At 53.3% G+C, this 27718-nt stretch overlaps 1 protein-coding gene across 1 annotated transcript; it reads left to right on the top strand.

Annotated features, from left to right (window-relative positions):
• The first annotated feature begins 1896 nt into the window (after positions 1-1896).
• ARHGEF18 (Rho/Rac guanine nucleotide exchange factor 18) lies at positions 1897-26774 on the top strand. Its single transcript, XM_065874555.1, has 19 exons — positions 1897-2417; positions 3941-4053; positions 4212-4352; positions 5679-5929; positions 6663-6788; positions 8469-8586; positions 9463-9711; positions 10982-11058; positions 12412-12590; positions 13384-13475; positions 21456-21638; positions 22725-22862; positions 23270-23394; positions 24138-24194; positions 24288-24335; positions 24457-24936; positions 25305-25638; positions 26417-26533; positions 26620-26774. The coding sequence occupies exons 1-19, from the start codon at positions 2038-2040 to the stop codon at positions 26772-26774; spliced, it is 3363 nt and encodes a 1120-aa protein (XP_065730627.1). The 5' UTR covers positions 1897-2037.
• Positions 26775-27718: the final 944 nt, after the last annotated feature.

The raw sequence follows: 27718 nt of genomic DNA, 5'->3' as shown, positions 1-27718 counted from the left end.
GTGATTCTTAGAGGGTGTTTAGGGTGACTTTTCCTCCCGTGGGCTGTTTGATTAAAGCAGAATCCATCCGACTTCAGGCAGGACCTCGGATCACAGGAACAGTCTGTCAGCCGCGCCAGGATGCCGGGCAAAGTCTTCATTTTAGCATTTGTCCCATATTTGTACCTCCAGATCATAATTGCCTGGGTGGAGTTCACTGGGCGTAGAAATGCCAGGAAGTGCCTGCCCTGGACCGTGGAGGCCTCGATTTATGGTTTTCACCGTTGCAAACGAGTGTTGGTATGTGAACGAACAGCCTTGTCACCTTTGTCTACTATGATAATAGCCGTTGTTAGCTATTTATGATCATGACGTCAGGATGTTTGAGGGCACTGACCAAATGGCATCACATAGTCTCTGTGCTGCTCAGAACCAGAATCCCAACTACTTTCCTTGTGTGACATAGAGAAACTGGTGGGTGGGTGCATCGGGGACCCAGGAGCCGGGTCAGGAAGGCCACTGGACAGATTTCTTCTTTTTTTTTTTTTTTTTTTTTTTTTGGCCATGCTGCTCAGCATGCGGGATCTTAGTTCCCTGACCAGGGATGGAACCCATGTCCTCTGCATTGGGAGCGCGGAGTCTTAACCACTGGACCACCAGGGACGTCCCCAGATTTCTTTTCAAGGTTGCTGTTTGTCTTAGAGCAAAGCTTTCAGATGTGGCTTTCACCCTGAGAATAAATAAATTAGCCAAGCGGCCCGTCACAACTAGGCTCGACTTAAATGGTCAACTTGTCAAATAGGAGGAGGGAAAAAAAAAAAACAGCTTCATTAATGACAGCCTGGCTTTCAAAGAGCTGCATCTTTCCATCGATGGGGAAGGATCAGTGGGTACAATACATCTGAACATTCCAACTCTTTTTTTTCTTTTCAATACATATTTTTTAATTTAAAAAGGTAAAAATTACATTTACGTTCTTTAAACACTTATTCTAATATCACATTATTTTTTAAAATAATTTGACTCTTTGTCTCTTACTTGTGTTCAACATCCTTTCTATTCAATATCCAATCTGATGCTAGATTTCTGTTTTTGTTGTTGTTTGTTTTTGTTATGTGTGTGTATGTATGTGTTTGGTTGTATGTGTCCAAAATCCAGTACAGTCATGTACTTCAAGTATAATTATAATAGATGAATACTTGTCTGTAGATTATGACCTTAATAGAACATACAAATTCTTGCTAGTACCGAGTATGAAAAAAATTGCAGATTTGAATCAGGTAGTCCTGTGAGTGATGTCATGGGCTTTCATTTATCAAATATAAGTGGCACTGGACATTATACATATCTTAATTCTCACTGTCCTTATTTATCAAGGTGAAGATAAGATTGCATACCTTGATATTTATTGAGAGGATCGAATGAATTAACATATAACATATGGGAAGAACATATTCAAGTATATGATCTACTGGAGGTAGTTGGCATCAACAGTAATATCCCAACTCTTAACTAGCAGATGAGGGCAGACAACCCTTCGGGGCTCCTGTTGTGTGTTAGGTTGGTTTATGATCACCTTATAATATAGGATCAGGGCCTCTCATCAACCTTGGGAGTCAAATTCTATCAGAGCAATTAGGAACAGTGGCGCGTGCGGCCAAACACCAGAGACCCCATGGTCTCAGCATCTCAGAATCATCCTGACAGCCGGTCTCAGATTAATTACAATCTGAGATGTGTGTGATGTCGGCACAAGCTCCCAATCCGTGATCTTAAGACTCTTTGCGGTGGATGTAAACCGCTCTTTGCTTTTTACCCCCTACCAAGATGGAGGGGTACAGGGTGGAGGAGTTGTCGTGTTGTTCCTTTTTTACCTGAGGAGAAAATACTGTGCGATTTCCACACTAAACGGTCACAGCGGGGACCAACTTCCTGCCATCCATACCCGAGGCTTCAGCCAATACAGTACGAGAAGCAGCTTTCCATTTCTAGAAGGATCACCCCCGGGGCTATAAAAACGGCAAAGCCTGGCCGGGTCTCGGCGCCCCCAGCGTGACCATGGGGAACGCACACTCCAAGAGCAGCGACGGGGCCAGCTCGCTCCACGGCCGCCCCGAGCTCTCGTTCTACAGCTCTTTTCCCAGGAAGTGGAGCGAGAACGTCTTTCTGGATAACGAGCTGCTGACCTCCAAGATTCTGTCCGTGCTGCGGCCCCAGTCAGAGCGGGGCCTCCGGACGGGCCACCTCCGCTACCCTGCCCACTTCCTCAGCACCAACTCTGTCTTTGCCTCCGTCGCAGCATCCCTGAAGGAGCACCCGAGGGCCACCCTCCTGTCCGATGGCAGCCCGGGCCTGGCCAGGAATGTCGGCATGACGGTCTCGCAGAAGGGGGGTCCACAGCCAGTACCCAGCCCGGCGGGAACGGGGACGAGACTTGGGTGAGTCGGGTAGCCCCTCAGGGGCTGGCGAAGGGAGGGAGCAGAGGTGGCGTTCCTCAGGGACCCCGAGGGTAGCCTCTCCGGAAGAAGACCCTCGGTGGCGGGGGTGGGGGGTGTGTTGGGGAGAGCCCCACCAAGCGGCAAGATTGCTGTTAACACCTGCTTTGGAGATTCACTCCTTTTCCTTTTTCAAAAATGATGTGTTCTGGGGGTCCTCGGCCATTTGGAGCCAGTTTGCTTCCTGCTCTTGAAGGACCCTTGGACAGGGCTCCTCTGTGTCCTCCAGACGAGGCTGGAAGTCCACTGAGGTTGCTGCGAAGTTTGTGTCCTGTTATTCATGGCTTAATCCGATTTTCCTAGGACTTTGAGGTGGTTCTTGTAATATTGCATTCAACAGCGTTCAGGTAGAAAACCTCATGTAAAAAAGAAAAAAAAAATGTCACTGCAGTGATCCTTGGATGAGTCGGTGGGGAAAGGAGCTGATTTTCTTTTTCCTCTAGAAAGGATTCTCCCTCCAATCTCAAGTGGCAATGAGGCTGTGTCCACCCTACTCTGGCCAGAAAGAATTCCAGGGGTTCCTGAGGGCTCCGGTGGCCAGGAAAGGAAGCATATAATGAATGCGCCCTTAGAATGTACTTGAACATTAGATTAAAGTTAGTTTTGATGGCAGGTATAGGGAACAAATAGTGGTTGCCAGTGAGGAGAGGGAAGGGGAGAGGGGCAAGATAGCGGCAGGGGATTAAGAGGCACAAACTACTATGTATAAAATAGATAGGGATTCCCTGGTGGCACAGTGGTTAAGAATCTGCCTGCCAGTGCAGGGGACATGGGTTCGAGCCCTGGTCCGGGAAGATCCCTCATGCTGTGGAGCAACTGAGCCCGTGTGCCGCAACTACTGAGCCTGCGCTCTAGAGCCCATGAGCCACAACTGCTGAGCCCGCGTGCCACAACTACTGAAGCCCTCATGTCTAGAGCCCGTGCTTTGCAACAGAGAAGCCACCACAGTGAGAAGCCCAAGCACTGCAACGAAGAGTAGCCCCTGCTCGCCACAACTAGAGAAAGCCCGTGCGCAGCAACAGACTCAACGCAGCCAAAAACAAATAAATTAAATAAATAAATTTATTTAAAAAAATAAAATAGATAAACTACACGGGTATATTATACAACACGGAATATCACCAGTGTTTTTTAATAAGTGTAAATGGAGTATAACCTTTAAAAATTGTGAATCACTATGTTATACACCTGTAACTAATATAACATTGTACATCAACTGTACTCCCCCCAAAAACAGGCAGTTTTGATGGAAGACCTGATGTCACATTGACAGATAGTCTCCTAATTTTCAGAATGATCTGTGAGTTAAGGCTTACGTTGATAGCCAGAAAGTTCTCAAATAGTATCTAATCAGATTGAGTAATAACGTGAGTTGCCTTTGTAGAATGTGTGTGTGTGTGTGTGTGTGTGTGTGTGTGTGTGTAATGCAGTTTTTTTAAATGAGTGGTTTTATGATTTCCATTTAGACCAGTCACAGGAGAGATGGATGAAACCGACACAGTGTCTCTGAAGTTCAAGCAGGCAGCCGATGACTCTCTTTCACTTACATCTTTGAACGCTGACTCCATCTTTATAGAAGGTACCGTCACCTCGATTCTTTCTCGGGTGTCAGGTGGTCTCCATTCAGTGGGAGGCGCCGGGACCCACATCCGGGCGTCCAGGCGGCACGGGCAGGGGCAGCCCCAAGCCTGCCAAGGCCCCGGGCCCCTGAGCAGCGGCCTCCTATCCTTCCCTCAGACCCCTACACTGCCTCGCTGAGGCGTGAGATCGAAGCAGATGCCCACGAGTTCGAGGCTGAGTCCTGGAGCCTCTCCGTGGACCCCGCATATGTGAAGAAACAGAAGAGGGAGGTGGTGAAAAGGCAGGATGTGCTCTATGGTAAGGAGGCCTGCCACGCCAGCCCTTCACTTCCTACCCCTCCTCCCTCTTCTTCTTGATTTTTTTTTTTAATTTATTAATTCCATCTGGGAGCCAGGGCTCCACTGCTGACCCTCCCTGAGACCGTGTGGCCCACTCCACCTACTGCCCCAGGGTAGCCCTGCCTTCCGGGCCGGGAAGGAGGTGGCCAGACGGGGCTTTGTGAGAACCAGTCCCCAAGGACAGGAATGGCCGAATGCCCAGTCCTGACTCGTCCTTACTTTGCTGGTGACCCCGGGAGAGAAGACCTCCTGGGCCCATCCCAGCCATCCCTGGTGACCACAGACAGGCCCGGGCGTGGTGGAGGTTTTGGAGGCAGGTCCCTCTCGCATGTGACTGTAGCGCTGCTCCGGGGTGGGCGCCCCTTCCCACTGGCTGTTGGAAAACCTGGCCGTGGGCAGCCGCTGTCCTTAGATGGGATGTTGCAGTCACCATGGAAACCACATCTCCCAGGCACCGCCCATCCCTGGGCTGGGTGCCCCCCTTGGGTCCCTCCAGGCCCCCAGCACTGCTCAGTGGTGTCCACTCACCAGTGGACACTCAACTGCCTTCCATGTTTTGCACACTGAGCTCCCTGCCAGGGCCAGAGCAGGTTGGGGTGTGGGTGGAGAGGAGAGCCTGAGCCCAGCCAGGAGTCCTGCCTAGAGTGGGGGGGGGGCAGTGCAGTCCGTCGCTTCCCTCTGGGCAGCCCTGTGTCATGCTGTCTCCGCTGCTGGGCAAGTGCAGAGTCCTTCCAGCCCTGTGGCTGGCGACCCTGGCCCCCGCCGGCGCCACTGACTTCTGTTTCATCTCTAGCAACTTCAAGGCCTTGACTTAAACGGCAGAGGAGCTCCATCACAAAATCGAATCTTTCTTTGCCTTTAACAGTGAATTAAAATCCTCCCTGGAGCTCCACTTTTCCCATCAGTTATAGTCTGGGGCAGGTCTCTGACATGCAGGTTTCACATCCCAGGGAGGGGTGTTGGTCAGAACAGTCTTCTTGTTTCAAAGAACCTAGAAACATCTTCGGTTAATATTAGGCAGGAACCCCTCCTGTGCATTTGAGGTCCCAGCGCACATCGGGTCCTCTCTTTCCTGATATCCTTCCACCCCTCGCTGTCCCCTTAAGCTGGGCCCCCAGCACTGCTGGGTCAGGGAGGACAGGAAGCCTGGCCCCTGGGCTGTGAGACCACCAGGGCGAGGGCTTCGCGGAAACCTGAGAAGCGGCCTGGCCCATCGCGGGACAAGGGAGAACCGAGCCGGGGTGTTGGCCCCACACCACTAAGTCCCGCATCCCTGTCCCTGCAGAGCTGATGCAGACGGAGGCCCACCACGTGCGGACGCTCAAGATCATGCTGAAGGTCTACTCCAGGGCCCTGCGGGAGGAGCTGCAGTTCAGCCCCAAGGCCGTCAGCCTCCTCTTCCCGGGCGCAGACGACCTGCTGGAGGTGCACGGCCACTTCCTTTCTCGGCTGAAGGAGCGCCGTCAGGAGTCCCTGGAGGAGGGCAGTGACCGCAACTACATCGTCCAGAAGATCGGGGACCTCCTGGTACAGCAGGTGGGCGCGGCCAGGGCGGCTCAGGGCCTGGACCAGCCCCTGCCCCGTCTCTTTCCTTCCAATGCAGAAAGAACATGCCCCCCACTTACTGGGAGCCCCAGCCCCCGAGGACTTCAGTCCCGGCCCCTTAACAGCCACGCGTCCTGCCACCAGCCTAGAAACACAGAGACCTAAACGGCGAACGCACTGGTCTAGACACTATCCAGTGGGTGTTCTGGGCTTTTGTTTGGTTGGTTGGCTGGCTTTCATTTTTTTTGGTCTCGACGGCTGTTTGGTTTTTGGACCAGAGCCATCCATGGTAGGGCCGTTGACTCTGAGCTGACTTCTGAGTGGACTTCTGGGCCAAGACCAAGATTGACAGAGGGGACGCAGGACCCCTCGTCTGCCCTCGGAGTGCCTGGAGCATCCCAAGGATTCATGAGAAGAAGACGCCATTCGCTTTTGAATTTTTCTAACATTCTTCCACTTAAATTTCTTTTTCCTTCTCGGATTTCGGGATGTTTTACAAGCACCTGTGACGTGTAGACGTTTTCTCCTTTTCCCTCTCGGTACCTTGTGCCGAGACACCACGTACTGAAGCATTTCTCTGTTTGGGTGCCAGCGAGCCAGACAAGAAAGTGAAATCCCAAGTCAAGTCAATCTGCGTTTTAGCAGAGTCAGGCGAATGAGGTGAAAACATTCCCTGGTGGTTTTTGTGTTTCCTTCTGGTAACGCCTCCACGCCCTCTCTTCAGTTTTCAGGTGAAAACGGGGAGAGAATGAAAGAAAAATACGGCGTCTTCTGTAGCGGCCACAACGAAGCCGTCAGTCACTACAAGTTGCTGTTGCAGCAAAACAAGAAATTTCAGAACTTGATCAAGGTAAAAAAAAAAAAAAAAAAAAAAAGGTATTTATTTTTAATTAAAAACATATCCTCCGGACTTGCCCGGCAGTCCAGTGGTTAAGCATCCACGCTTCCAATGCAGGGGGCACGGATTTGATCCCTGATCAGGGAACTGAGATACTGCGTGCTGTACGGTACGGCCAAAAAATTTTTAAATTAAAAAAAAAAAAGAAGTATCCTCTTTGCAAGGTTGTTCCCCTCCCCCTCCTCCCCCTCCCCCCCCGCCCCCCCCCCCCCCCCCCCGCCGAACTGTAGGCTTTTGGAGAGGTTGGGATTATAAACAACTTGTTATGAGGCAGTGATTTTTCAAGGTTCTGTCTCATTTTTAACCACAAACTCAATTCAGAGCACAGTGGTGAAAGCTCTGGAGAGTCCCCGGGTGTAAAGCAAAGCAGGCCTAGGGTTTTGTTCCTGCCGCAGCAGGGTGGCCCCTGAGATGCCCCTCAATGGATGACCATGGGTCCTCAGACCGTTGAGCGGACACGAGCGTCCTCGCAAGGGGCTGCCCTGCCCCGGGAACCGGCCCTCCAGAGCCACCCGCTCTGCCTCGGATTCTCCAGCAGATGCAAGGCCTGCCTTCTTCTAAGCCTGTGTCCTTTCATCACCTCCTCCCCTGTCTGGTCCCCGTGCATCCCCCGCAGCCCGTGGAATGACCCACACCTGTCTTCTTTCTGCCCAGCAGTGTGCAAGTGCTCAGGGCCCAGGAGCTGAGTCAGTAGTCGGGCAAGACCCCGTCCCCCCGCATCCTGGGAGGCACTCCTGGGTCAAGGCTGCCGGGCGCCTGCACCCCACAACAGCTCCACACCTGCAGCCTGTACCCCAAGGACTCTACCCTGAAGTGATGTCCAGCAACTAAAGGTCTAGAGTTAAGGATGCAGGGTTGTTAAATTTCACCCCAGGGAACTTCCCTGGCGGTCCAGTGGTTAAGACCCCGCGCTTCCACTGCAGGGGGCACGGGTTCCATCCCTGGTCGGGGAACTAAGATCCCGCACGCCACGAGGTGTGGCCAAAAAAAAAAAAATTTTTTTTTAACTTTCACTGCATTATCCTGGCAGTGGATAGATGTGAAAAGGAGAGGGTCGTTTGGGGGCCTGAGTCCAGTGGTTAGGACTTGGCACTTTCACTGCCGCGGGCCCAGGTTCAATCCCTGGTCAGGGAACTAAGATCCCACAAGCCACATGACGTGGCTGGGAAAAAAAAGTGACTTCAGGTGACCACTTCTTAGGCTCTTAGCCAGAAGCGTGCACCAGCAGCCACCAGGGAGCCAGTTCAGAGAGCACCAGCCCAGCCGCGTCTGGAGGGTCCCGACGGCCGTCAGCAGGGTTAGGGTCTGCGCATGTGCGTGTGCACGTGGACAGCTCTCCAGGCGACTCCCACAACCACCCCCCACTCACTCCCCCGGCCCCCGGCTGGTTTCTTCCTAATGGGTTCTGTGGGGGCCCACATTTTATAGCAGGTGAGGCTGCCTCTGCCTTTGTGGCCTTTCTGTATACAGCAGGCAGTCCCTGCTTTCAAGTACCTGCAAAGCGGCCAGGAAAAGGTCCCCATAAGCCGAAAAGGGACCGTGAACTGGATATCACTCGCTATCTGACTGTGAACTGATGTGGCGGGAGATTAGACACCCACGCAGCATGCCTTTGTTTTCTCCATTTCATAGAGAATCGGCAACTTCTCCATCGTGAGGCGGCTCGGCGTGCAGGAGTGTATCCTTCTGGTCACGCAGCGTATAACTAAGTACCCCGTGCTGGTGGAGCGTATTATTCAGAACACGGAAGGTATGGTAGTTCTCCCGTCTTGCCCTTAGGTGCTTGGTGGCGAGGAGGGTCTGTGTCTCCCCACCACCTATTCTAATAGCGGGTTAGATAATCCACTCTGCGATCTGTCCCTGGTTCTCTGGATTCAGCTGGGCTCGGCAGTCACTAACTGAGCTGCCACCTTGCAGAATCCACTGTGCTGGGTGCTAGGGTGCCTGGTCTCGCCTGCCGTTACCCCCCCAGTCCCCGCACAGTCTGGGCTGGAGCAGCCCTCAGTCAGTATTGGAGAGTGGATGAAAAGACAGGCAGTGCCCTTGCTAAGGTCACCCCGGGTGACCCACACAGGCCCAGAGGTGACCTCCGTGTCACGTGCCTGGTGCCGTGGAGGGCAGAGAGGAAGGGCATGTAGCCCAGCCGGGGGTTCCCGGAGGCCAGGGCAGTGCTGACCGCACCTCCCTTACCTCCAGGGGATTTGGGTGGTGGGAGAATGCACAAAGTTCCCCTGCCGTGAAAGCAGAGCCCCTGGAGTGGGAGGAGCCAGCCCTTGGTAATGGCCAGAGGTGGAGGGAGTCTTTTATGGAGAGCTGGAGGGCAGGGGGGAGTCTGTTTACCGAGGAATGGCCGGCGGAGTTATGCAGGGGCCGTTCTTGCCACTTGATTTGCACCTCAGCTTCTGCATTCGACAGAAGCTCTGTCTTGGTGAAAACCAAACGCTGGGCTGTCACGTTTACTTTGGAGAAGCGTTTACATCTCAGGAAATTCGAGTTGGAAGGTGATTCTCGAGGGTCCTCTGAGCAGTGGCCTCGGGACACACCTCCTCGACCCCATAGCCTGTCCGCCTCCATCGTGTTCGTGGACGCAGACCAAGGAAAGCGCTAATTCTGCTGTGTGTGGCAGCTGACTCCGAGGACCACAAAGACCTGACCCAGGCCCTGAACCTCATCAAAGGCATCATCTCGCAAGTGGACGCCAGGGTCAGCGAGTGTGAGAAAGGCCAGCGCCTCAGGGAGATCGCGGGGAAGATGGACCTCAAGTCCTCCAGCAAGCTCAAGAATGGGCTGACCTTCCGCAAGGAGGACATGCTACAGCGGCAGCTCCACCTGGAGGGCACGCTGTGCTGGAAGACCACGTCCGGGCGCCTAAAAGGTAAAGTCCCGCTCCAGTCACCTCTGCTGGATGCCATCCTGGGTTGATGGCACCACCTTGGAGTCTTGGGCACCTTCCTGGATGAGTGAGCACCATTTTGGATTGATGGGCACCAGCTGGCACAGAGCCACTGCAGCCTGGCTGCTTCGCGGCTGAAGGGAGGTTACCTGCTGAGTCAGGTCGAGCACAGAAGTAGAGCAGGAACGAGGTGGAGGTGGTCCTACCAGCACGCTCTGTGTCCGGTGGTTGAGATGGTGTGGTGCACACAGGGAAGGCCACCGGGTGAAGAGGGCACACTGAGTCCTTGACTCCTGAACAGAAAGCCGGGGTATCAGGACACCCCAGATTTAGCAGAGGCCCCAGGGTTCTAAACAACAGTCCCAGGCCCCAGTCAGGGTAGAGGATGCCACCTGGGCCACGGACCTCTGTGGCCCCCAGCGTCCCGGCCGCTGTTCGGGGTGAGCTCCACGCCCTACTTTCAAGATCCGTGGTGTGGTTCCAGACCAGAGAGCGCCCGGGGCTCATCCCTGAGTTTCCTGTGCGTTTCATGAGCCTCTAGAAACATCCTAACCTGTCCACTGGCATCAGCCCCTTTAAAGATCTTTGGGGGGTGTCGCAGGTAGCCACGCAACCACCTAGCACACCCACACGGCTAGGATGTGCTTGTTCTTAATTTGAGCAGGCGAGCAGCCAAAAGATAGTCTACAGTTGAGCACCCCCTGCGTGCCAGGCACCGAGGCGGGTGGCAGAGGCCCCTGCCCACGTGGGGCTCCAGTCGGTGGGCAGAAGGAGAGAAGTAAACACAAAAACAGTGAAAAGCACAGTAAGTGCTTTAGAGGATCCCAGCAGGCTGCAGCGCGAGAGAGTTCCGTGAGGAGAGGTGGTCTCGTTGGGATGGGGTGTCTGAACAAGCTCCCCGAGGAGGAGGTATCTTCGCTTCCCGCAGCGCGAGCGCTCCTGTTGGAAACACAGCTCAGGATGTGCACCCACGTGCACCAGCTCTGCCGGGCGGGTCACCGCACCATGTCCCTACAGGGACAAGGCTCCGAGCCTGCCGCCACCAGGAAGCTCGGGCATGCGGGCACGAGAGTTTTGCTACGGCAGGGAGCAGGACGCGAGCGTCCAGGGGCTCGGCGTTAAAAGCTGAAACCAGGAGGGTGATGGGGTGGGGTCAGGTTGAAGGGCGCCCGCGGGCTGTGGCGCCGGCCTGGGATTCCACGTCTGCCCGGCGGGACCCTGTAAGATGTGTCCTTCTGCGTTCTCCCCTTAGATGTCCTTGCTGTCCTGTTGACGGACGTGCTTCTCCTGCTACAAGAAAAGGATCAAAAATACGTCTTTGCTTCCGTGGTACGTGTCCCGTCCCTTCGCAGAAAGGGCTGCTTGAAAGCTGCCTGCACGGGCTGGGGACGGGGGGACTGAATGGGCTCCTGTCCAGTGGCCTGAGGCGGCTTCAGGGTCATGCCAAAATCTTGCCCAGTTCCGCCCGGGCTCTGTGCTTCCGTGGCCCTTCCCCTCGCAGGCGCCTGGGCCCTCACAGGCCCGGGCAACCTCGCCGGAAGAGCCTGTCCCTCCTTCCCGGGGAGCTAGTGCATCGCTGAGGATGCACACGCAGGCAGCCACTGCCCTGGGAGCTATGACCACGTCGGCCCCACGGCATGCTGGTCCCAGCACAGCCGCGTCACGGGAGCCAAGCTGGCCGGGAGCTCCGTGCGGACGGAGGGCTCGGAGTCAGGCTGGGATTCCGCCCATCCCACCCGGCCCACGTCCACCGGGGACACGGCCTCCGCCCCTGCTCGCCTGGGTGACCCGTGGGTGCCTGCCGTGGGGGGGCTCCGCGAACCCATTTGCCTCTGGGTTCACCTGGAGAGGAAGGTGGCCTTTGTCACTCAACTCCAGAGTCTCGCCCCTTTCCCAGGAACTGAAACTAGCTTCTCAAGAAGTTTCCAGAAATAGGGCACGCTGTCTTGCCCAACGGTGGTCTCACCCTGACGCCAGCCCACCTTGTGTGTGCTGTGTGTTCGCTCACGGGGGTGATGCAACATCTATGACCTGCTGTGCCATCTGCTCCCCATGGCCTCCCCTGCTTGCCCTCTGTGTGTGTGTCTGTGTGTCTGTGTCCTGACTGCCTCTCCTCAGAAAGACACCAGTCCTTTTGGGTCAGACCTCCTGACCTCATGACCTCGCTTTAACTTAATCACCTTTTTAAAGACCCTGTCTCCAAATCCCGTCACATTAGGACCTCGGCATCTGGATTTAGTGGGGCATGGGGGGTGCAGTGTAGCCCATAACAGCCAGTTAGAATTGCGCCTTTTACTGGTCGGTCAGGGCATTGTCTCTTGTCAGGCACCCCACAGATCGGGAATACGGGCTGGTTTGGGCGCACGGCCGGGAGGGAGATGTATTTGTCATCACAGACTGCCTGCCCTTGTATCTTCTGAGCTTACACAGTGTACGTGCGTTAGCAATTATAAAACATTCTCTAAGCACGTTGAACGAGCACATGAAAAGGATGTGAGGGTATCATCGCGGTAGTGGCCGTCTCCCCCAGGTGGCAAAATCTTTCTGCTTTGAATTGTTGGAGGATAAGCAGGGTACACGCCTCCCCCGTTCCCCCCCAAGTCCCCTTCCCCGCCGACTCACGGCTCCACGGCTGTAGGCCAGGTACAGAGTGACCCTCCCCGCCCCGTCCCACCTGTGCAGGACTCCAAGCGCCCCATCATCTCGCTGCAAAAGCTCATCGTGAGGGAGGTGGCCAACGAGGAGAAAGCCATGTTTCTGATCAGCGCCTCCCTGCACGGGCCCGAGATGTACGAGATCTACACCAGCTCCAAGGAGGACAGGAACACCTGGATGGCTCACATCCGAAGGGCCGTGGAGAGGTGAGAGGGGCCTGGGTGGGCCTTCCCTCCACTGACGGCTGTGCCCATGGCTTTGGTGGCTGGCTTAATCAGCAGAGACCTTGGAGCGCCTGCGAGGGTGCCGGGGGTCGCAGGCGGAAGACCCCTTCGCTTTTCCCCTCCCTGTCATTCCACCTCGGTGCTCTGTCCGTCCCCTCATCTAAGGGCAGACAGAAGACGCCATTCAGCCCCTTCCGACAACGGCTAAAAAGGCCCAGATGTCTGTGGCTGGAGGATGCGGGGCCTGCAGCTCTGTATTGGTGGGCTGTCCACCTGACACGGGGGGCTGTCCTTCCTCCTCAGGCCAGGGGACACCTCAGGATCCCAGCCCTGTGGCTTTGAGTGATGCCTGGCTCCTGCCACCGACAGACGGTGGTCCAGCCCCCACCCCCAGCCTGCTGCTCCCTCCCTTTATGCCCAGAAGCTTCTCAAAGCTTTCATCTTCTTCGAGCCCCCTCAGTCCTCAACTTCGGCTCTGCTGGCCTTGCAGCGTCCTGTAGCTGGGAGGTCCCCAGGGAAGGAACTGCTCTGTCTCCTCCACCCCCCACACCCTGCAAGACATTTGAAACCTGTGGCCGGTTACGTCCTGACACTTTGAGACTGGATGCTTGCCGACGGCTGTGTTTCTGTCCTGCACGGTTGACCATTAACAAACTAAATCTCTCAGCACATCAGAGATGCTCTTTGCAGCCGGGCCTGCAGGCAGACCTCAGTGCTGTTTCAGAGGCAGCCAGTCCATGGAGCGTGCTTGCCCATCTGTCCTCTCTCCCTGCAGCTGCCCGGACGAGGAGGAGGGCCCCTACAGCGAGGCCGAGGAGGAGAGGAAGGTGGTTGAGGCCCGCGCCATGAGGCTGAGGGACTTCCAAGGTAAGGGCGGGGTGGGAGGGATGGGGTCAGTGTGACTTCATCTGGTGACTTGGCCCCGAGAGCCCTCCTGGGCCCGGCAGTGGCCTTTCTGTTCTATCCCATAAGAACTGGCCATGGAGCGAACCGCCGCCCAAGTGACCAGGAGTTTGGCTGTGGGCTATCCCATGTCCTGCGGTTCTCTGGGCCATTTGCCCTGGGGTAGCGCTCTTCCCGAAGGCGTGTGGGAAAGGGGAGTGGGGCGCTAGGGTTGCTCCCTCGGTCCTCGCTCAAGAAGGGCTCAATAATTCACATACCTTACCAGTCACCCATATAAAGTGTGCCATGCAGTGGATTTTAGTGTATACCAAAAGGATGTGCAACCATCACAGTCAATTTTAGGCTGTTTTCATTACCCCAGAAAGAAACGCCATCCCCATTAGCAGTCACTCCCGTTCTTTCCCCGTCTCCAGCAGCTGGGAACTTCTGTCCTACTGTCTTTCTGTCTATGAACTTACTTATTCCAGACACCTCGTGTAAATGGGGATAGTTGTCGCTTTGTGACTGTCTTAGTTTACCAAGCGTGATGTTTTCAAGGTTCATCCCTGTGGCAGAATCTCTTTCCTTTGTAAGGCTGAATAATATTCCATTGTATGGATGGGCCACATCGTGCTTATTCTGCTCCCCGGTTTTAACAGATTCCTGTGAGATTTCAGCGAGGTCATTGCCAAGAATCCATCTCAGTACTTTATGGTCTCAGGCAACTCCCCTCCTCTCTCTCACTCACTGTGATATTTATGTTTAACATAGGTAACATTTGAGCAGTAAGCGCATAAAATTAGGCAGTATGTATTTTGTTTCTTTTTGTGGGGAGAGGTGCAAGTTTGAAGGTATTAAGGAATAAAAATGTCCAAAAGAAATCAGAGAAATCCCACTGACCCCTGAAAGTATAACGTTAACATAGTATTCATTTCGTCCTGTTCTAAATTTGTTTTTTAACATCTTCATTGGAGTATAATTGCTTTACAATGTTGTGTTAGTTTCTGCTGTACAACAAAGTGAATCAGCTATACGTATACATATATCCCCATATCCCCTCCCTCTTGCATCTCCCTCCCACCCTCCCTATCCCACCCCTCTAGGTGGTCACAAAGCACCGAGCTAATCTCCCTGTGCTATGCACCTGCTTCCCACTAGCTATCCATTTTACATTTGGTAGTTTTATATATGTCAATGCCACTCTCTGACTTCGTCCCAGCTTACCCTTCCCCCTCCCCGTGTCCTCAAGTCCATTCTGTGCGTCTGCGTCTTTATTCCTGTCCTGCCCCTAGGTTCATCAGAACCTTTTTTTTTTTTTAGATTCCGTATGTATGTGTTAGCATATGGTATTTGTTTTTCTCTTTCTGACTTACTTCACTCTGTACGACAGACTCTAGGTCCATCCACCTCACTACAAATAACTCAATTTCGTTTCTTTTTATGGCTGAGTAATATTCCATTGTATATATGTGCCAATCTTCTTTATCCATTCATCTGTCAATGGACACTTAGGTTGCTTCCATGTCCTGGCTATTGTAAATAGAGCTGCAATGAACATTGTGGTACAGGACTCTTTTTGAATTATGGTTTTCTCAGGGTATATGCCCAGTAGTGGGATTGCAGGGTCGTATGGTAGTTCTATTTTTAGCTTTTTAAGGAACCTCCATACTGTTCTCCATAGTGACTCTATCAATTTACATTCCCATCAACAGTGCAAGAGGGTTCCCTTTTCTCCACACCCTCTCCAGCATTTATTGTTTGTAGATTTTTTGATGATGGCCATTCTGACAGGTGTGAGGTGATACCTCATTGTAGTTTCAATTTGCGTTTCTTTAATGATTAGTGATGTTGAGCATGCTTTCATGTGTTTGTTGGCAGTCTGTATATCTTCTTTGGAGAAATGTCTAATTAGGTCTTCTGCCCATTTTTGGATTGGGTTGTTTGGTTTTTTTTTGATATTGAGCTGCATGAGCTGCTTGTAAACTTTGGAGATTAATCCTTTGTCATTTGCTTCGTTTGCAAATATTTTCTCCCATTCTGAGGGTTGTCTTTTCATCTTGTTTATGGTTTCCTTTGCTGTGCAAAAGCTTTTAAGTTTCATTAGGTCCCATTTGTTTATTTTTGTTTTTGTTTCCATTACTCTAGGAGGTGGGTCAAAAAGGATCTTGCTGTGATTTATGTCATAGAGTGTTCTGCTTATGTTTTCCTCTAAGAGTTTTATAGTGTCTGGCCTTACATTTAGGTCTGTAATCCATTTTGTGTTTATTTTTGTGTATGGTGTTAGGAGGTGTTCTAATTTCATTCTTTTACATGTAGCTGTCCAGTTTTCCCAGCACCACTTATTGAAGAGGCTGTCTTTTCTCCACTGTATATTCTTATCACCCTATCACCTTATCAAAGATAAGGTGACCATTTGTGTGGGGGTTTATCTCTGGGCTTTCTATCCTGTTCCATTGATCTATAGTTCTGTTTTTGTGCCAGTACCATACTGTCTTGATTACTGTAGCTTTGTAGTATAGTCTGAAGTCAGGGAGCCTGATTCCTCTATCTCCATTTTTCTTTCTCAAGATTACTTTGGCTATTCGGGGTATTTTGTGTTTCCGTACAAATTGTGAAATTTTTTGTTCTAGTTCTGTGAAAAATGCCATTGGTAGTTTGATAGGGATTTCATTGACTCTGTAGATTGCTTTGGGTAATATAGTCATTTTCACAGTGTTGATTCTTCCAGTCCAAGAATATGGTGTGTCTCTCCATCTGTTTGTATCATCTTTAATTTCTTTCATCAGTATCGTATAGTTTACTGCAAACAGGCCTTTTGTCTCCTTAGGTAGGTTTATTCCTAGGTATTTTATTCTGTTTGCTGCAGTGGTAAATGGGAGTGTTTCCTTAATTTCTCTTTCGGATTTTTCATCATTAGTGTATAGGAATGCAAGAGATTTCTGTGCATTAATTTTGTATCCTGCTACTTTACCGAATTCATTGATTAGCTCTAGTAGTTTTCTAGTAGCATCTTTAGGACTCTCTATGTATAGTATCATGTCAGTGGCAAACAGTGACAGTTTTACTTTTTCTTTTCGATTTGGATTCTTTTTATTTCTTTTTCTTTGATTGCTGTGGCCAAAACTTCCAAAACTACATTGAATAATCATCATGAAAGTGGGCAACCTTGTCTTGTTCCTGATCTTAGAGGAAATGGTTTCAGTTTTTCACCATTGAGAACGATGTTGGCTGTGGGTTTGTCATATATAGCCTTTATTTTGTTGAGGTAGGTTCCCTCTTTGCCTACTTTATGGAGAGTTTTTATCATAAATGGGTACTGAATTTTGTCGAAAGCTTTCTCTGCATCCATTGAGATAATCATATGGTTTTTCTCCTTCAGTTTGTTAATATGGTGTATCACAATGATTGTTTTGCATATATTGAAGAATCCTTGCATTCCTGGGATAAATCCCACTTGATCATGAGTTAATGTGCTGTTGGATTCTGTTTGCTAGTATTTTGTTGAGGATTTTTGCATCTATGTTCATCAGTGATATTGGCCTATAGTTTTCTTTCTTTGTGACATCTTTGTCTGGTTTTGGTATCAGGGTGATGGTGGCCTCGTAGAATGAGTTGGGGAGTGTTCCTCCCTCTGCTGTATTTTGGAAGAGTTTGAGAAGGATAGGTGTTAGCTCTTCTGTAATTGTTTGATAGAATTCGCCTGTGGAGCCATCTGGTCCTGGGCTTTTGTTTGTTGGAAGATTTTTAATCACAGTTTCAATTTCAGTGCTTGTGATTTGTCTGTTTATATTTTCTATTTCTTCCTGGTTCAGTCTGGAAGGTTGTGCTTTTCTAAGAATTTGTCTGTTTCTTCCAGGTTGTGCATTTTATTTGCATATAGTTGCTTGTAGTAATCTCTCATGATCCTTTGTATTTCTGCAATGTCAGTTGTTTCATGTCCTTTTTCATTTCTAATTCTATTGATTTGAGTCTTCTCTTTTTTCTTGATGAATCTGGCTAACGGTTTGTCAATTTTGTTTATCTTCTCAATGAACCAGGTTTTAGTCTTATTGATCTTTGCTATTGTTTCCTTAATTTCTTTTTCATTTATTTCCTATCTGATCTTTATGATTTCTTTCCTTCTGCTAACTTTGGGGGTTTTTTTGTTCTTCTTTGTCTAATTGCTTTAGGTATAAGGTTAGGTTGTTTATCTGAGATTTTTCTTGTTTCTTGACGTAGGATTGTATTGCTATAAACTTCCCTCTTAGAACTGCTTTTGCTGTGTCCCATAGGTTTTGGGTCATCGTGTTTTCATTGTCATTTGTTTCTAGGTATTTTTTGATTTCCTCTTTGATTTCTTCAGTGATCTCTTGGTTATTATTTTTTTTTCTCTTGGTTATTTAGTAGTGTATTGTTTAGCCTCCATGTGTTTGTATTTTTTTAGAGTTTTTTTCCTGTAATTGATATCTAGTCTCATAGCATTGTGGTTGGAAAAGATACCTAATACAATTTCAATTTTCTTAAATTTACCAAGTCTTGATTTGTGATCCAAGATATGATCTATCCTGGAGAATGTTCCATGAGCACTTGAGAAGAAAGTGTTTTCTGTTGTTTTTGGATGGAATGCCCTATAAATATCAATTAAGTCCATCTTGTCTAATGTTTCATTATTAAAACATCTTGTGTTTCCTTATTTATTTTCATTTTGGATGATCTGTCCATTGGTGAAAGTGGGGTGCTAAAGTCCTCTACTATGATTGTGTTACTGTCAATTTCCCTTTTTATGGCTGTTAGCATTGTCCTTATGTATTGACGTGCTCCTATGTTGGGTGCCTAAATATTTATAATTGTTATATCTTCTTCTTGGATTGATCCCTTGATCATTATGTAGTGTCCTTCTTTGTCTCTTGTAATAGTCCTTATTTTAAAGTCTATTTTGTCTGACATGAGAATTGCTACTCCAGCTTTCTTTTGGTTTCCATTTGTATGGAATATCTTTTTCCATCCCCTCACTTTCAGTCTGTATGTGTCCCTAGGTCTGAAGTGGGTCTCTTCTGGACAGCATATATACAGGTCTTGTTTTTGTATCCATTCAGCCAGTCTGTGTCTTTTGGTTGGCACATTTAATCCATTTACATTTAAGGTGATTATCGATATGTATGTTCCTATTACCATTTTCTTAATTGTTTTGGTTTGTTTTTGTAGGTCTTTTCCTTCTCTTATGTTTCCTGCCTAGAGAAGTTCCTTTAGCATTTGTTGTAAAGCTGGTTTGGTGGCGCTGAATTCTCTTAACTTTTGCTTGTCTGTAAAGGTTTTAATTTCTCCGTCGAACCTGAATGAGATCCTTGTTGGGTAGAGTAATCTTGGTTGCAGGTTTTTCCCTTTCATCACTTTAAATATGTCCTGCCACTCCCTTTTGGCTTGCAGAGTTTCTGCTGAAAGATCAGCTGTTAACCTTATGGGGATTCCCTTGTATGTTGTTGCTTTTCCCTTGCTGCTTTTAATATTTTTTCTTTGTATTTAATTTTTGATAGTTTGATTAATATGTGTCTTGGCATGTTTCTCCTTGGATTTATCCTGTATGGGACTCTCTGTGCTTCCTGGACTTGATTGACTATTTCCTTTCCCATGTTAGGGAAGTTTTCAACTATAATCTCTTCAAATATTTCTCAGCCCCCTTTTTTTTTTTTTTTTTTTTGCGGTACGCGGGCCTCTCACTGCCGTGGCCTCTCCCGTTGCGGAGCACAGGCTCCGGACGCGCAGGCTCAGCGGCCATGGCTCATGGGCCCAGACGCTCCGCGGCATGTGGGACCTTCCCAGAGCGGGGCACGAACCTGCGTCCCCCGCATCGGCAGGTGGACTCTCAACCACTGCGCCACCAGGGAAGCCCTCAGCCCCTTTTTTTTCTCTTCTTCTTCTAGGACCCCTATAATTCGAATGTTGTTGTGTTTAATGTTGTCCCAGAGGTCTCTGAGACTGTCCTCAATTCTTTTCATTCTTTTTTGTTTATTCTGCTGTGTGGTAGTTATTTCCACTATTTTATCTTCCAGGTCACTTATCCGTTCTTCTGCCTCAGTTATTCTGCTATTGAACCCTTCTACAGTATTTTTAATTTCATTTATTGTGTTGTTCATCATTGTTTGTTTGCTCTTTGGTTCTTCTAGGTTCTTGTTAAACGTTTCTTGTATTTTTTCCATTCTATTTCCACGATTTTGGATCATCTTTACTATCATTACTCTGAATTCTTTTTCAAGTAGACTGCCTATTTCCTCTTCATTTGTTTGGTCTGGTGCATTTTTACCTTGCTCCTTCATCTGCTGTGTGTTTCTCTGTCTTCTCATTTTGTTTAACTTACTGTGTTTGAGGTCTCCCTTTCACAGGCTGCAGGTTCGTAGTTCCCGTTGTTTTTGGTGTCTGCCCCCAGTGGGTGAGGTTGGTTCACTGGCTTGTGTAGGCTTCCTGCTGAGGGGACTGGTGCCTACCTGTGTTCTGGTGGGTGGGGCTGGATCTTGTCTTTCTGGTGGGCAGGGCCGCATCTGGTGGTGTGTGTTGGGGTGTCTGGGAACTCAGTATGATCTTAGGCAGCTTCTCTGCTAATGGGTGGCGTTGTGTTCCTGTCTTGCTAGTTGTTCGGCATGGGGCGCCCAGCGCTAGAGCTTGCTGGCCATTGGGTGGAGCGGGGTCTTAGCGTTGAGACGGAAATCTCTGGGAGAGCTCTCGCCAATTGATATTACATGGAGCCGGGAGGTCTCTGGTGGTCCAATGTCCTGAACTCGGCTCTCCCACCTCGGAGGCTCAGGCCTGACACCAGGCTGGAGCACCAAGACCCTGTCAGCCACACGGCAAATAGTGGTAGAAGACCAACATCTAGAAATATGTTTATTTCTAGAAAGTAGAAAGTAGGGGCCCATCCACTCAGCCTCAGGGCTGTTCCAATGTTGTCAGGGCTCCGCCGGTCCCTCAGCGCTGGTTCACCTCCTCCCCAGTGTGTCCCGTTCTAACTCTTATTTCTGTCGGAGGGTAATAAAATACATGCCCTGCACAGATGCATCTCCATGGATACCACAGAATCATACAGGAACGTCTCCTCATCACCCACTCCTGACAAGAGTCTTAGTGAATTAGAAATAGATGTTTCCTTCACCAAGATCTCCTTTATTATCTTGGACCAAAAGCCAATCTCATCCTTTACACTGGACCACCAGGGACACTCCCATCAAAGTCAGGAGCAAGGCAGGGCCCCCCACCCCCCCACTCTCACCATTAGTATCTTCCTCCTGGACGTTCCAGCCAGGGTAGTAAGGGAAGAAGCAGAAGTAAGAGATCATGACTGGTAGGGAGGTGGCAGAATTATTTTTTGTAGGTGACATGATTATCTGCCTAGGAAATCCTGTAGAATCAACTGGAAAACTATTTGAAATGTAAGAGAGCTCAATAATTTAGCTGAACGGGATGTGTATATTTATACTAGCAATCACCAGTGAGAAAGTCTAGTAAAATAAGTCGTAGTCGTGGCAGCAAAAAAGAGGTATAGGGACTTCCCTGGTGGTCCAGTGGTTAAGACTCCATGCTTCCATTGCAGGGGGCCTGGGTTCAACCCCTGGTCAGGGAACTAAGATCCCTCATGCCTCGTGGTGCGGCCAAAAAAAAAAGTATAAAACCCAGAGACTTGTAAGAAGATTAGAAAACTAAGTCTCATAAGGCTCTCAGTTTGTCCCAAACTAATAAAAATCAGCCCGTTATGGTCCTCCCCCATACCCCCACGGTGCTTGATTTTTATAATTGAGGGAAATAAGCTGGAGACAGGGCCACACCCTTGCCTGCTGGTCAGGAATGTTGGACGAAGGGAGAGGTCCAGCTCCGGACAGGGCGTGGATCAGCAGGGTTCCCAGAGGCCCGCCTGGCCCTGTGAGGCATCCTTATACCAGCTCCTGGGGGAAACTACCCCAGAGGAGGCCGAACCCCACACCCATTGCCACTTTGCAGAGCGACTTAACATTAAAGACCAGCAGATCGCCCAGAGCCTCAGCGAGAAGCAGCACATCTACCTGGAGATGGCTGAGATGAGCGGCCTCGAGGACCTAGCCCCGGCTCGGCTCCTCTTCCGGGGAGGGGACCCCCCCGAGAACCTGCAGGGGGAGCTGATTCTCAAGTCGGCCATGAGTGAGAGTAAGTAGCCACCAGCCCTCGCTGAGCGCCGGCCCGCCCTCCCTGTGCTGCCTGGTGGGCTCCTGGGAGACCCCAGGCTGGGCACACAGCCCCGTGGGGCCCACAGGCCACCCTGTCCGGGCACGATTCTGTCTGCCTCTATTCTGCTTAGAGCTGGAAGGTCCTTGGACCCAGTCGGGTGCAGACCCCTCGCTGCAGATTTACAGTACCGTCTCCTATTCACTCAACGAACACTCCCAGTGCTGGACCCGGGGGTCTCAAATTGACTGAGACGGTTCCTCTTTTCTGATGAGTGGGTCACTGATGCTGTCCCCAGAAAAATACACACATACACATTTGGTGGGTTGTTTCAGGGGCTCCTGGCCGCACAGCCACGGGAGGGCACTGGCCGGTAAGCAGCCTGCTTCCAGGAGCTGACAGGGTCCTTGCGGAGCTCCTAGAAACTTCCACGCAGCTGCTGAGCCCCATGCTAGGCCAGGGCATGTGCTCCTGCTGGGCAGTCAGGCAGGAGGGCCAGCACTGTTCTTTCAACGGCAGGCGAGACAGACACAGCCCTGCCCTCCAGAATTTTCCATCGGAGTGAAAAGGCCAGAGGGGTCCCGCTTGGACTGTGCCCCTGCTCAGCCTTGCTCCCTCCGGCCATGCCTCCCATGTCTCCAGTCACCACTGCTCTTGGGCTCCCGAGACCCTCTCACGTCCTGTGCCTTGGCCTAGAATAGTCTCCCCACCTCCTCACCTGGCCAAAGCCCGTCTCCTCGAGCACCTTATGTGACCAGCCCTGCTCCCCCAAGGCCACCTCCTGTGGCCCCTGACCTTCTGTATGACCGTCAGCACACAGGCAGTGGCCACACCGAGTTCCCTCCTAGGCCCAGCGCAGCCCCAGGCTCAGGGCCCAGAGCGCCCCAAGGTCCAGCCTCGTGTAGATACAGACTGGCACACCCTGGTTGCAGTACCTGTGTAGGGGGTGCGCAGAGTCAGAGGGGGTAACTGACACCCTGCGAAGCCGTGGCCCGGGTCCCTGCACCCTGCTCTGATGCCCACGGCAGGGCCGCGGGTGACTTGGTTCCCCTCCATCTCCTTCCACAGTCGAGGACATCCAGAGCCTCATCTGCAGGCGGCTGGGCAGCACCAACGGCCAGGTGGATGACGGGGGTGGCTTCTCGTCCCCAGCTCGGAGGGTGGAGGCCTCCGGGGGCTACGACAGCGCCGGCAGCCTCGGCAAGAGTGAGTGGCGCTGCCTTCTCTCGGGGCTGGGGCTTCTCGGGACCCCAGGAGGTCGGCGGGTGCAGGAGGATGTGCAGTTTCTTAAAACGTTCCCTTCACAAAGCATCCTTGGCAAAGCCCAGGTGTTTGCTGTTCAGCATCTCTGCTGCTGATTCCCCTCAACCTTCTATAAACTCTCCGGGGTCAGGGTTCTGGAACTTTCCAGGGGTGGTGAGTCACATTCTGACAGCAGCACCCAGGCCAGTTCCTGCTGCTGGTCTCTGAACCCCAGATGCCGCCCTTTCTGCCCAGGTTGGAAGGCAGCAGCCCGGCCACGATTCCTACCCAGGCTGGGGGCGGGGTGGGGAACGGGGCATGCAGACCCCTCGGGACCCGCGGCATCTCATGCGCTTGACTTGGGGTTTCAGATGGCAGTTTTCAGAAGAACGTCTGCAGCAGCAACCCCAGCCTCCGAGACTGGCAGGGCGCCGTGGGCAGCCCGGACTCGAGGCTCGGCGACACCCCGGGGGCCTCCGAGGAAGCACCGCAGGCGGTACGCTGCCTCCTTGGGATGTTCCCAAGCTCCATACAGAGTCGGCCCCGGTGCTTTTAATTATCGTCAGTGAGGGTGAACAGCCCGTGCTTGGCTTGTCTGGTTTTTCCATCTCGGGGCAAATAGTGCGCAGCGTCGTGCCGGTTGAGGGGGACTAATAGTTAACGTGTAGATTGACATGTGGCCAGGTGACCCTCCTGGTTCCTCCTGCAGGCCCCGGCAAGGGCGGGGTAGGAGGCAGGGGAGGGGCGGGCTCAGGGCGGCGGCCTCAGCAACAGGTGAGAGCCACCGTGCGGGGACCACGAGCTTTCAGTCTGCACAGGTGTCCTGCCCCCCCCGCCCCCGGCCGGATGCCGAGGTCACTGGCTATTCCCTCTTTGACTCAGAAGGCCCACCCTTGCCAAGCGCTGGGGTCAGAGTTGGAGGCTGGCCGCCTCTGGCCATCTCTGAGGTCTGAGGCCTGGGCTTTTCTGACAACCACCCCCTGCCAGCCCACCCCCGCGGCCAGGCTAAGAGCCTCCCACACGGCGGGCCCAGCCCGCCCGCCGCCCTCGCACCTCCCGGAGGCCACCCTGCACCCACCCTGCGCCCTCCGTTTCCAGACACCAAGGCTGGCACACGTCAGACGATCAGGCGGGGGCCTGTCCCATGCTAAGGGGACGCCTTAGCGATAATACGCGTGTCCCGCTCGAGTTGGATTGGCCCTTAGCAGCTCTCTGAGCCGTGATGCCGTGTTTCCACAGGCGGACGCACCAGGTGCTGAGCCCAGCCCCCGGCTGCCCGCCCTCCTGGAGTCGGAGGTAAGCGCGGGCTCGTGCGTCCCCCCAGGGCCGGCACGCACGCCCGGCGGGGCTTCCTGCAGAGCGCCCACGTCCCTCTCCCCTTCTCAGCAGCTCGTCCGGCGGATCCAGACACTGTCCCAGCTGCTTCTCAGCCTCCAGGTACGCGGCTTTCGGGGAGCGTGGCAGGCTGCACGTGCCCTTCTCCGGGTTGAGGCTGTGGTCTGGGGGAAGGCCGGGCTCTTCCTGAAGCCGGCCGCTCACCGGCCCTCCCCTCCCCCAGGCAGTCATCGCCCAGCAGGACAGCTATGTGGAGACGCAGAGGGCGGCCCTCCAGGAGCGGGAGAAGCAGTTCCGGCTGCAGTCGACGCGCGGGAACCTGCTGCTGGAGCAGGAGCGGCAGCGCAACTTCGAGAAGCAACGGGAGGAGCTGGCGGGCGTGCAGAAGCTGCAGGGCCAGCTGCGGCTGGAGCAGCAGCGCTGGGAGCGCGAGCGTGAGCGCCAGCGCCAGGAGCTGGGCCTGGCCTCGGCGCGGCTGCAGCAGCGCGAGACCGAGGCGCTGCGGCTGCAGGAGCAGCTGAGCCAGGAGCGCGAGGAGCTGGAGCGCCAGCGCCAGGCCTACCAGCACGACCTGGAGCGGCTGCGCGAAGCCCAGCGCGCCGTGGAGCGGGAGCGCGAGCGGCTGGAGCTGCTGCGCAGAGTGAAGAAGCAGAACACGATGCCCGGGGCGGCCGGGGCGCTGCCGCCCGAGGTGCTTGTGGAGGTGAGCGCCGGGGGTGCGCCCTGGGCCCGCGCGTCTGTGAGTTGTGAGTGCATGAGCACATGCGTGGGTGTGTATGTATTTTGGGGGCAGGCGGTAAATGGCAGCTCCGTCGGACCAGTGTCAGTCTCTACCCAGATCTGACCCTCCCAGCTAAGAAGCTTCCGTTAAGCCACCCCTCACCCGGGAGTTGGGCGGGCAGGCAGGCCAGGTCCATCCATCTCCAAAAACCCCGCCCCACCCGGGAGCTGGCAGAGTGCGGGCGAGGCTGGCCCGCAGCGCCATGCAAATCTGCGGGGCGTGGCTCCTTGTCGGGACACGGAAGGGCTGCCAGAAGGAACCAGCGTTGGTGTTTTCTGGCGCTCTTTCAGGCCCAGCCCCCCAGCCACACTCCCAGCTTCAACGGGGAAGGGCTGGAAGGGTCCGCGGCCGTGACTAAAGCGCCACGGCCCCGGGTGAGCTCGCTGCTGTCTGGTGCCGGGCCTGAGTACGCAGAGCGCCCCGAGGTGACCCGCAGGGACAGCACCCCGGCTGAGGGTCGGCCAGCCAAGAGTGACGTGCCTATCCAGCTGCTCAGCGCCACTAACCAGATCCAGAGGCAGGCGGCCGTGCAGCAGCAGATCCCCACCAAGCTGGCCGCCTCCACCAAGGGCGGCAAGGACAAGGGCGGCAAGAGCCGGGGCTCCCACCGTTCAGAGAGCTCAGGTGAGTCGGGGCCTCCTGGCAGCCCCCTCCCTACCTTGCCCAGGGCCCGCCTGGCCCCTCGCTTTTGGAGGGGGCATCGGGAGGAAACCCCAAGGCACAACTGGTGAGGCAGCTGAGGCTGCCCCCTCCCCCCCAACACGTGGAGGTCTTTCATCTCAAAGAGCAAAAAAATGGAAACATCAAACCTCAGCTCTGTTCCCGCCTTGGCCCTCAAACTGGGATCAGGGACAAGGGAACGCCCTGGTGACTCAGAAACGAGCCTTGGAAACCTTTGCGCAGTCAGTCACCCCGGGCGGGAAGTCGGGCAGGAAGTTGCACAGTGATCAATGCTACCGCTCCCCCACCGAACCCCGCCCTGCGCTGGTCCAGGTGCTGCCAGCTCTGCCGGTGTCCTTGCTCCACCGATGGCACGCTCAGCCCTTGCACCAGAGCACCCTGCAGCCAGTTGGCCCTGGTAGGGAAGGCCCAGGGGGAGAGTCCCTGGGACATTCCTGGGGAGCAGGGCCTGTGTCCCAGGACCACTGGGCAGCAGGGTCACAGGGCCTCTCGTCCAAAGGTTGAATGACTCCAGGGCCTTCTGTGGTCGGGCAGAGGTGTCTGCCCTGGGTTTTGTCACTGAATTTGGGGCCTAACATCTGAGTGGGGTCTATTCCTGGGAACGGGCGCTGGGGAAAGTGTGGGCGAGAAGGGGGATGAGGCCCTGGCCCAGGTCCGCAGAGCACTCCTGTGCCTGGAGCGAGGCCGAGCACCCCAGCCGGCACCTTCCTCCCGCTTCCAGCCTCATTTGACCTGAAGCAGCCACTGCTTCTCAACAAGTTCATGGGCAAAGAGGAGAACGCCTCTCGGAGCCGCCGCTCGCTGAGTCCCGTCCTGCGCAGCTCCACACCGCCCCCAGGTGAGCCGGCCTGCACCCCACCCCCACCCCCTGGCACCCACAGTGCCTGGCAGCTCCTGACACCCACAACCCCCTCTCTCTTCCAGACTCCTGCCTCCCAGCCCCATCCCCGGTCCCGGCTGATGTCCCCAACGAGTACTTCACCCTCAAGGCCTGGGGGGCATCCTTCCCACCCGTGGCCCTGTTCTCCACACCACTCGACAAGGAAGAAGCCAGCAAGGAAGATGTCATCTTCTTCTAGGGGGCGTGGCTCAGGGTGCAGACCCCTTCCTGTGCCGCCACCATCCATGCTCTCTGGGGACGCGCCCCGCGGCCCTCTCCCCTTCCCAAGTAGGCCTCTGCCAACCACCACCAGGCCGGGGCAGCGTTGGCCTGCCATCTCGAGGCTCTCTGTAGGATTAGCAGTGGTGCCTGGGCAACTTTGTAAACTTATTTTTTCTAATACAGAAAGGAGAGTTTTTAACGGAAGGTTGAACCAAAGCTAACCCATGGAGCTGTCATCGTAGCACCCCAGTTGGGTAGAGGAGAGATCAACTCCAGGCTGTGTTTGCAAGGTAGTGACCAACTGTGGTGGCTCCACCTAGAGCATGACAACAGGCCAGACCCTGGCCTGAGGAGATGCTGGCCCAGGCTGGGCTCCATGGCCACCAGGAGACCCTGGAACGAGTCATTATGGCACCAGAAGGGGCCCAGTGGTGTTGGCTCTGTCCACAGAATTAGGCAGAATTGACTTCCAGGAGTGGGTTCATGGTGAACCTCCAGGCCAAGACATGAGCCCAGCCAGGGGTGGCACACAGCTCTCCCGGGACAGGGCCACAGGGCTGGGCAGCCAGAGAGGTTGGCTGATGGCTTGCCTGGCGGGTCCTACAGGTGCAGAAACTCGTCCTGAAAGGGGCTGACCTGGAAGGGACTGAGCGTAGCTCATTTTAACGTGGTGGAGGTTTTTAAAACCTGCTCTTGTCAAACTCGGTGCTTTCCCAAGGCGCCTCACCAAGGCAGCGTGGTTCTGTGGGCCTCTCGAACACCAGGTGCCCAGGAAGCCAGGTCCAGAGCTTCAGCCAGGGCTGGCACACACCTGAGGGTCCTCCATCCCCATGAGATGGGCCAGTTGTTCCAGGGCTGCCGGGGGGTAGCCCCTAGGGCTGGTGTCCCGAGCCGATGGGCAGATAGATGCTGGGACAAAGG

Source organism: Phocoena phocoena, chromosome 3, assembly GCF_963924675.1.
Source record: "Phocoena phocoena chromosome 3, mPhoPho1.1, whole genome shotgun sequence".
Classification (NCBI taxonomy): Eukaryota; Metazoa; Chordata; class Mammalia; order Artiodactyla; family Phocoenidae; genus Phocoena; species Phocoena phocoena.
The sequence above is the reverse complement of the archived record's forward strand: the minus strand, read 5'-3'. Positions and strand labels throughout refer to the sequence as shown.